General features: G+C 34.9%; 1 protein-coding gene across 1 annotated transcript; it reads left to right on the forward strand.

Moving 5' to 3' along the window:
- Window positions 1-7,338: 7,338 nt before the first annotated feature.
- Window positions 7,339-9,885, forward strand: LOC111894470 (transcription factor bHLH75). The gene is made up of 6 exons (XM_023890544.3): window positions 7,339-7,868; window positions 7,975-8,094; window positions 8,238-8,303; window positions 8,425-8,493; window positions 8,586-8,666; window positions 9,543-9,885. Exons 1-6 carry the CDS (start codon window positions 7,509-7,511, stop codon window positions 9,630-9,632), a joined length of 786 nt encoding a protein of 261 aa, XP_023746312.1. The 5' UTR covers window positions 7,339-7,508; the 3' UTR covers window positions 9,633-9,885.
- Window positions 9,886-10,967: the final 1,082 nt, after the last annotated feature.

Here is a 10,967-nt window from a genome sequence, read left to right on the forward strand (position 1 = left end):
TCTCAAAATTTCACTTACCATTCTAAGTTTAAGTCTAGAAATCCTACAAATTCCTAGTTCGCTTAAACTAATGCTCTGATACCAACTGTGACATCCCCAAAATCTCGGCCAGAAAAGACCGATTTTCATTTATGCTTAAAAATAATTTCAGAGTAAATCCTTTTGATTTGAAAGAGTTGCGAAATTTGTTCCCAAAAACAAAACGTGATAAAATAATATTTACCAAAGCATTTCATAAAGAAATGTATTTTCATTATATAATCAAAACTCGGGATGTCATGTTCCGATATAGACCATAAAGCATAAACGATAACATTACAAGTTATTCAACAAATATATACATATACAGACTTGTAAACAAAATAACTTGATGGTTCATCCATCTTATGCCCTTGCGCCACTTCTTGTAATACAAATAATCTGAGTGGGTTAGGCTTGGGAGCCTGGTGAACATATAGGGTTTTCAACCCACAATAAATAATTATATTTAATTTCCACCAACCAACAATAACCCAAATTACCCATTCCCGTTATTCTCACTTTACGTCCCTAAGACAACTAACATAAGGGACCTAGTATAAGAATATTTCATCGGGGCGACAACACATGCTTCGGGGGTTCCTCAGCAATATAAGTCAAATAAGGCAACCATGAGGGGGATGGAATACAGCGAATGAACACCCAAGTTCATTAACACCTACAGGTTATGAGCCTGCTAGCGTTCCACTGGACTGTCTAGAAAAGTCCGTGCTCGTCATCTAAATTCCGCTAGATGACTGGATCAAAACAACATCGAGGCCTCTCATTTGTTTATTACACACCAACTATCTACCCATGTTCTACCCAACATATTAGTAGATAAAATATACATTTTTATACATAGTTTTAAAACCTGTATAGCATGCTCAATCAATACATTTTCCACATAACAGATGAGGCACACACATAACACGTATTTCATAGAGAAATAATCAGATCTATAAGATAGAAGAAAGTGAATATACATTCACACACATAACAACAAAATATACACATAACACGTATATTATATAAAATACTTCATAATTATGCGTTAGAAGAAAGTAACTACACACTCACTTGATCAGAAGATGATCAGACAGCACTACGGCTTGTAGAAGTAGTATTCTTCGGCAGATCTGGAAGATCTTCACAAAAACCGGACTCCTCGTGGGCAGAGCTTCAGCTCGGGAATCTTACTTCTTAGGATCTTTGGGACCTCGGGACTTGCTTCGGGGCTCGGGAATGATACCGGGGCTTCGGGATAATTCTTGCACGAAAAACGATGCAAAAACACGAGAAAAAGGGAAAAAAATGAGCAAACAACTCGGTTGCCCTCGACCTCCTTTTATAAGGGATGGAACTTCAAATTACGCTGGGCGTAATATGAAATTACGTTGGGCGTAATGACGATAAGGTCGCTGACTCCCCAAGGATAATATCGGTTAATATATATTTAAATTAAATATCGAAAATATTTAATAAACTTCAAAAATTCATATCTTCCTCATACGAACTCCGTTTTCGACGTTCTTTATATCCCCGCGTAGGTGAGACTACACTCTACAACTTTCGTTTAGACTATGTCGGCTAATTTTGACTTTATTTTTATTATTTATTTTTAGTAGGCCGGGACAGGAAAACTCCGTTATAAAATCATAACTTCTTCATCCGACGTCCGTTTTCGCCTATCTTTTTATTGTTTTACTCCTATTAACGAGACCTTCGATTCTCGTTTAGATTGTTTCGGCTAAAAACCGCTCGATCTCAAATCGAGTATTCGGGCTGCATACTGGTAAGTCGAAACTTCGAAAAATCATAACTTCCTCATTCGAAGTCAGATTTGGGCGTTCTGTTTATGCATGCTCTCGGTTTAACAAAATCTACGACTTTCGTTTAGATCACTAAGGCTAAATATTGCTCTAACGTAAATTTCACTTTTTACGTCATTCAGTGTTGTCGATTCTATCGCGAAACTTCGACAGATCATAACTTCTTCGTTATAACTCGGATTTCGGCATTCTTTATATCTTCGAAATCCTTGTTTTGAGCACTACATCTTTATGAAAAGATATCGGGCTTATCTCACACTTCAATTTTGACGCTTAGTTTTATCATTTATTAGTTATATCTTTATAATTAAATAATAAGCACACAAATACACATAATTCACATAATACTCAAATATTTCATCATTAATACTCCAAAAAGAGTTAGAAGGGTTAACCTAGACTATTACATCAATGATAATGCCTAGCCTGGAAACGCGGGCGTTACATATACGATCTGTTCCTTTGGCACTTGATCCATTCCTTTGTCAGACGACCATTCCTTTCTCAGATGATCCGTTCCTTTGTCACATGTTCCATGAGCCCCAAGTGCTCCATTGTGATCTAAGTTCTCCATGTTGGCCAAGACTTCATACACCAATAATCTCCCAATTGAAGGCTTAAACAACTTCATTTGCCATTCAAATTTCACCATTCCTCAAAGTACTCCCTCCCCTCCCCCTTTCTTTTCCAATCCCTTTTCTTCAAACTTCTGAAAGGTTAGTTGAAGCCATGCAAAGCTTCAACTTCTCCATGGGAACCACCTTGGTGAACATATCAGCTGGATTCTTCATTCCAAGTATTTTCTTCAAGTTTAGAGTTCCTTCATTGATTAACTCTCGAATGAAATGGTACCTCATCTGAATGTGTTTTGTTCTGCTCTGAAACACTAGATTCTTTGCTAAGTGAACTGCACTTTGGTTGTCATAATACAGTACACAATCCTCTTGCTACATTCCAAGTTCTAACAAGAAACTCTTCAACCATATGAGCTCTTTGGTTGCGTCTGCAAGTGCCATGTATTATGCTTATGTGGTTGAAAGAGCAACACTCTTTTATAACCTTGACATCCAGTTGATTATTGTACCTCCAATTATGAACACATATCTCGTTGTGATCTTGCTTGAATCTGCACATCCACTTAAGTCTGCATCACCAAACCCTTCTAAAACTACTCATTTTCTTCTGAAACACAAGGAACACTCAGTTGTTCCTTTTAAGTAGTGTAGCAGCCATTTCACTCCTTCCTAATGTTTTCATCCTAGATTTGACATGAATCTACTCACAACTCCCACTACATAAGAAATATATGGTCTGGTGCATACCATTGCATACATTAAACTACCAATTGCAGATACACAGGGAACTTTAGCCATGTATTCTTTGTCTTCTTCCATTTTTGGGGATTGCTTCTTAGTAAGTCTCAACTGACTCCCCAATGGTGTACTTCTGGCTTTCGCATCTGCCATGCTAAACTCATCTAAAACTTTCTTGATGTACTTGGCTTGTGAAAGTTGTAGTGTACTAGTAACTTTGTCCTTGGCTATGCTCATGCCCAATATTTGTTTAACAACCCCTAAGTCCTTCATCTCAAACTTATTGGCCAGCTGCTTCTTTAGCTTGTTGATCTCCTGCATGTCGGGTTCAACAACCAACATGTCGTCAACATATAACAATAGGATGATATAATCATAAGATGACTTGAATTTCTTTAAATAAAAGTAGTGATCCATCTCACATCTGTTGTACTCATTCCTCTGCATGAAGGTATCAAACTTCAAGTATTACTGCCTTGGATCCTGCTTCAAACCATATAGACTTTTCTTTAGTTTGCACACCATATTTTCCTTGCCAAATGTGGGAAAACCTTTTGGTTGTGCCATGTAGATGTCTTCTTTAAGGTCACCATGGAGAAAACCTGTTTTCACATCTATTTGCTCTAGATGGAGATCTTCAGAGGCCATAATTCCAAAAACCATTCCCATTGTAGTCATCTTCACAAATTAGAGAAAAGATCTCATTATAATCAACCCCCCTCTTCTGTTGGAAACCCTTAACTACCAACCTTGTTTTGTATCTCTTGGTGTCGTTAATCTTATCCCTAACTCGAAACACCCACTTGTTTTGCAGTGCTTTCTTCCCTCCTGGGAGCTTGACCAAGGTCCAAGTGTGATTCTTCTCAAGTGAGCTCAATTCTTCTTCCATAGCCTTCTTCCACTATATGGATTCTTTCATTCTCAAGGCTTCTGGATAAGACTCATGTTCGCCATTCTCTTTCAGAAACAAGAAATTTGCTGAAGGAGAATACCTGACTGGAGGCCTTCGTACTCTAGTAGATCTACGGACGGTAGGATTTTTAGTTTCTACACCTTCATTATTTGAACTACTATCATCCATGCTCCCACTTTCTCCAGTTTCATTAGAGCTCCCACTGCTTCCTGAACTTTCACCTATCTCTGGAGTATTGACAAGTTTTATAATGTTGTCTTTTGAAATTTCTTCTTACTCAACTTGTTCTACTTTTTCTGGTTGTTTTTTACTGCTTGAGCCCCTAGCAAGTTCATCCTTGTATAGCGCATTTTCATTGAACACCACATCCTGACTTCTGATAACCTTTTTGTGCTCTTTATCATAGAAGCGGTATCCCATGTCATCCAACATATAGCCTTTAAAGGTGCACTTCCTTGATTTTTCCTCTAGCTTGTCTCTCTCAGAGTCTTTGCCTTTTACATACAAGACACAACTGAAGACCTTTATGTGTTTGAATGAAACTTCGCGACCTTGCCATTCTTCTTTTGGAATCTTGAACCCTACGGGAACTGAGGGTCCTCTATTGATTAGGTATGCAGCTGTGTTGAATGTGTCTGACCAGAACATATTGGGTAAACCTGTGTGCAGTCTCATTCTCTTCACCCTTTCATTAAATGTTTTGTTCATCCTCTTAGCTACTCCATTCTGTTGAGGTGTTTCTGGAACAGCCGTCTACATCCTGATTCCATGTTCAACACATAAATCAACAAATTATTTGCTATTGTAGTCGCCCCCATTATCAGATATGAAACACTTGATTTTCAAGTTAGTTTCGTTTTCCAACACTGCTTTCCATTTCTTGAAAGCACTGAAAACTTCAAACTTCTGCTTCAAGAAATAGACCCAAATTTTCCTAGTGCGGTCATTTATGAAAGTAACATAATATCAGGATCCTCCCTCTATAGCAACTGAAGTGGGACCATAAACATCTGAATAAACAAGCTCCAATTTCCCTGTCTTTGGTGGATGTCCTATCTTTGCGAAAGTAACTTTCTTCTGTTTGCCGAGAACACATGGCTTACAGAAATCTGCTGTCACATTCTTCAAATATGGAATTCTTCCTTTGGAGGTAAGAATCTTCATTCCTTTTTCACCCATATGTCAAAGTCTTTGGTGCCATAGAGTAGAGGCCCCAACTTCTTCAACAACATGTGCCTCATCATCAGAAATTTCCACCATGTAAAAGTGACATGGTGACCTTCATCATCAAAAACCTCTAACAACCACCAAGTTTCCCTTTGTCACCTTCCACTGATGATCACTAAAAGTGACATTGTGACCTTTATCATCAAGTTACCCCACTGATATCAACATTCTTTGTAAGTCTGGAATGAACTTGACATTCTTCAAATTCTAGTTCGTGCCCAAAGTAGTCATGTGGACCATATCCCCAACACCTATAATATCAAGGCTCTTGTTGTCTGCTAGTCTGATTTTCCCTTGGTATTGTCTGAAATTCTGCATTACATCTTTGGAATGACTAGCATGGAATGACGCACCAGAATCCATGATCCAGGATTCAACTGCACAGATAAGAGCATCAACTTCAGAGTTTGATGCAATGTTCATCTCATTCTAGAATTTTTCTGCAAGAGGCTTCGGATATTGATTCCTGAAATGACCCTTTTCTTTGTAGTTCCAACATGTGATGTCCTTCCTGTTTTTCGATACACCTCTCTTCCTCGACTTTGATCTTCCTCTACCCCATTCCCTCTGTTGGACTTCTTTCCTCTTTCCTCAGTACTAAGAAGACTAGTAGAGGATTCTCCAGCATTTCGTTTGCGCACAACCTCACCAAGGATTAAGTCGTGTATGCCTTCAAATGTCAGCTTGGCACCTCCAACTGAGTTGCTGACTGCTGTCATTATTTCTGACCAACTTTCGCGTAATGATGATAATAGTAGCAGTGCTTGGACTTCATCTTCAAATTTAATCTCAACCGATGTCAACCTTGACAAGATTGAATTAAATTCAGTGACATGATTAGTCACCGATCCACCTTCTTTCATCTTCAGGTTTACCAATTGTCGAATCAAATAAAAATGGAAATGATTTACAGTGAACCAAACCTTACCCCTTGTGGCAAAAACTGATGTACACAACAATGTCCATTTCTTTTATCTATCGACTACACACATAACAGGTTTGTGTCACCGCTAATGGTTTTAGCATCAAATTTATGGGCTTTTAAGCCTAGGAATTCACCACTAAAGCCGTTAGTGGCGACATGTCGCCGTTACTACGTCGTCGCTATTAGCTCATGTCACAGTTAAATGTTTCGCCATATATATATATATATATATATATATATATATATATATATATATATATATATATATATATATATATATATATATATATATATATAACTATTATTATACTATATTAAAATTATTATTTACATCTATAAAAATAGTATTTAAATTGCATAAATACATAATCCATAATACCATATAATATTCTTAATATATTAAAGTTTTTTATCAGACACAAAACATAAAATACGACTCTTTACTAGAATTACATGTCGACTATTATAATGATTCCCATAAAAAAAAAACATAAAATACGACGCTTTACAAGAATTACATATCGACTATTGTAACGATTGCCATTTATCAGTTTGGTTTTGTTAATACGATTCTTTTACTTTCTTATTAACTATGTTACTTTTTGATATTTGGCTACCGGACAACAAAATTCTCAAAACTATATATGTCTGGTCAAGATTAACACTTTTGACTTTATGGCATTGTTGTTAGCATTGCTCATTAATTATGAAATTCGTTCCATTATCATCTATGAACATTGAATTCTTGGCGACAAAAAACTATGAACAAGATTGATAACTTATTATTTACATCTTACTTAAAGATGCACCCATGCATTAGTTTGTTGATACATAGACCTAATGTGAAGAAAGCTTCATAGTTATGGGTAAGAGTAGTTAGGTGACCATTCCCTTTCCAAGAAATTCAATCCCAAAAAACCTCAAAATTCCCCATACTTGATGAAAGCCATCTTGTGGTCCTATCACTCAATCTATCAATTTGAATATGGACCCCAAAACTCTCGCCACCATATAGTAAAATGGGAAAGCAAAAACTTTCTAAAATTAGAAACCCTAGTAAGTTTGAGACTTTGAGTTGAAGAATTGGGACTTAGAAGTACGTAAGAAAACCTAATTATTGAATCAAGGCCAACCAATCAAGAAGCTTATGTACCATACATCTATCTTTTTCTCTTTGTTTATGTCCTATTATACAAAGTACAGTTAGGCATGTCTTCCAACTTTGTTATTAAACAACTCTCTCAATAGTTGATGAGATTACCCTAGAAATCACCTCAAAGATGGAACTGCTCGACAACAATATGAAAACCGCAGTTGAGAATTTCAACTCATCTGACGTTAATTTTCATGGGTTTATGCCTATGCAGTCTGGTGACAATTTCTCAGATCATCATCTTCGTCCTCAGAGGTCTCATCCTCTTCCGTTTATGCCTGTACAACAAGATAGTATTAATTCCATTCAGAGCTTTGCTTTCAATGGTGATCATCAATCTGGTGCAGTCTATGATTCTATCAACCATTTCCCTACAATGGTTGAAACATGTGTCCTTCAACGTGATGCAGGTATGGCCACAATAGTAGAAAGCTTCATGAATTCGAACCCTCCTCTCTATGACCCTGGATGTATTGGAGAAAACAAGGTAGCTTAAAATTGCTAAATTCTTCTTTCTTGAATCAGTTCAATCTCTCTTTTTGTGAGTTAAATAATTTCTTCGTTTTTGCTACAATTAACTTTGTACATCCTAGGGCTATGGTGGCAAAAAGAGAAAGAAAAACAAAGAAGCCAGTGGGGAGAAACCGAAAGATGTTGTTCATGTGAGAGCAAAGAGAGGTGAAGCTACTGATAGTCACAGTTTGGCTGAAAGGGTCTGTTTCATATCTTTCATTTATAATATGAAGAAAAGCAATTTATTCTTAAAGAAAACGCGCAAATCACAATTCTGAGCTAATTTTATGCTTTCAGAGTTCGTGTAATTCATCTGATTGGTTGTCTTTTTTGGATTAATTAGCTGAGAAGAGAGAAGATAAATGAAAAATTGCGACGCTTGCAAGATCTTGTTCCAGGATGCTATAAGGTCTGAATTAATCTTCATCTTTTCGTCTCATTCATGCTCTTCAATGTTCTTCGATTTCTTTATCGATCTTCATCATATAATATAAAATTTATCACCTTTTTTTGTCTGTTTTTTGTCATAGACAATGGGAATGGCGGTTATGTTGGATGTAATAATCAACTACGTTGGTTCATTGCAGCATCAAATCGAGGTAACAAGCATTATTTAAAGAAATTATGGCGATTGAATTCAAGATTGAAAAACTTAACTTAATTTCAAGATTTGTTATTATTCGGTTTTTAGTTTCTCTCAATGAAGCTTTCGGCAGCAAGCATGTTCTACGACTTTAACACCTCTGAAATGGATCCCTTGGATGCAATGAAGGTATAACATCTTTAACATGGCTTAAGTTAATCTCTAGTAGTTTTGAGGGCAATGGTTTGATAAAACAGACATGTGCATGCATATGAAGATGCTGAGTTGGTTATCCATTTTTCTAAAAACATGTTTAAAGCTTCTTTTGTTTGAAATATGTGAAAAATAATCAAGGTGCAGTTACTCTATAAAGAAGGCCAAATTCTAACCGATCATAGGAAGAAAGTGCTAATTAAACCTACAGTAATTATCTTTAATATGTTGTAAACCATGTAATAATATACACATATATTAGCATCTATATAGGAAATGAGCTCTAAATTAGATGTTAAACTTATTTTTGAAAACTAATTTTTTATAAAATGTAAATATATACTCTACCAAGTTCATAATATAGTCATTTTCTGGTTTTAAAATTACAGAGAAGCCATTTTTTTCTTAGGATGTTTATTTACTGTTTATTGATCTCATCTTTGTTCTTCTTCATATGCAGTAAATGGATCACATAGGCCGTTACTCTCACATTATATGAATAAAAAAAACAATAAATTTGTTGGATAAATAATATTAATATACTCGGATGAACTTACTATAGGGATAAAGTAGTAAAATAATACTCGTTCAATTGGATTAACATAAAGTAAAGTTAGATACTATTTATTAAGAGGGTTGAGTGATGTTCTTGCCTTATTATGGCTTTCACATTTTTTGACCTCTCTAGCCTCTCTCCAATTCTTTTCTAATAATATTACGGTTGTTCCAAAAAAGTAAAATTAGTAGAAGAAAAAACATTTTGAAAATTAACCATTTGGTTAGTACTTTTTAACAACTAAATTTCATTTAATGCAATGAGAAATAATGTTCAATTTATGGAAAATGTTGCAGGGAAATGGGCATGAGACACAAGTAATAGAGAAGATGATTGGAGAAGGGTATGGAGACCTTCCTCGCTTTCAATCAACATGGTCTCCTTGAATTAGATTGTTGGCATGAAACACAAGTAAGAGAGAAGTATGATTTGAGAAGGGTATGGAGACCCTCGCTTTCAAGTTTCAATCAACATGGTCTACTTGAATTCGATTGCTATTAAATAGACTTCATATATAATTTTACACTTGGAATATGCTATCCCATCTCTTTATTTTAAATTTAAATAAATGTAAAACGTGTTTGTTAATGACATAGGTTGTATGCTTTGTTTGAATATAAAACGTATTTGTTAATGTGAGACGGTCTAATTTTGTGACACCGTGAGACGCAATCCTAACAACTTATTTAGTAGACAAAAAAACATTTTTAAAATGCAAAATAATTGAAAATTTTTGAATTTTTTTTTCAAATATTATTTTCGGAATTTATATTTTCCAAAAAAAAAACAAAAAAAATAAAAAAAAAATTACATTTTTTATATATTCTAGTAGAATATTAGAATATTCTACATATCTGACTAATCTAGTAGAATATTCTAACATTCTAAAATCACATTAAATATTAACAGTGTAATATTCTATTATACTAGTTCATGTATTTAAAAAAAACGGTAATTTTTTTTATATTCTATAGAAAATTAAAGTTCCAAAAATAATAATTAAAAAAAGAATTTTTGGATTTTTCCTTTTATTTTGCATTTTAAAATTATTTTTATATTTGCTCTCACGGTCTTATAAAATTAACATGGTCTCAAATAAACTTGAATATATATATATATATATATATATATATATATATATATATATATATATATATATATATATATATATATATATATATAGTTTTGAGACTGATATTTAGGCTATAATATAGTCTTCTTATTCAAGTACTCATCTTTCTAAAGAAAACATGCATACTAGTCTGAGGAATGTTAGCATATCCTAGAAGCATGAAAAGGATATGTATGATTCTCATGCACATTAAAAATATTCACTACAAGAAAAGAGACCATTAAGCGGTGACACCTGAACTCCGTGATCCTCCGTTTTTTGGTGTTGCCGCAACTAATGAGGGTAAACAACGATTCGAGTGAAAGTTCAAGAGTGCACCCTTTTGTTGATCACTTATCTGAATTTGATGATTAAGTTTCAACTATTGTACAATATTATTAGCGGTGATTATGTCATCGTTAATACCCTAAAAAATGATAGAACATTTTCCCTCTATTACCACTTTGTGTCGTAGCTAATTGTTTTTATCGCCGCTAAAGCTCGTCATCTACATCAGATCCTTTCGACTTCATTTTCGACTTTATTTCCAGAATACACGACAACCCTCATTCTCTTCGTTCTCCTCAGCGATTTTGACCGAAGAACTACC

The sequence above is a fragment of the Lactuca sativa genome, chromosome 4, assembly GCF_002870075.4.
Source record: "Lactuca sativa cultivar Salinas chromosome 4, Lsat_Salinas_v11, whole genome shotgun sequence".
Classification (NCBI taxonomy): domain Eukaryota; kingdom Viridiplantae; phylum Streptophyta; class Magnoliopsida; order Asterales; family Asteraceae; genus Lactuca; species Lactuca sativa.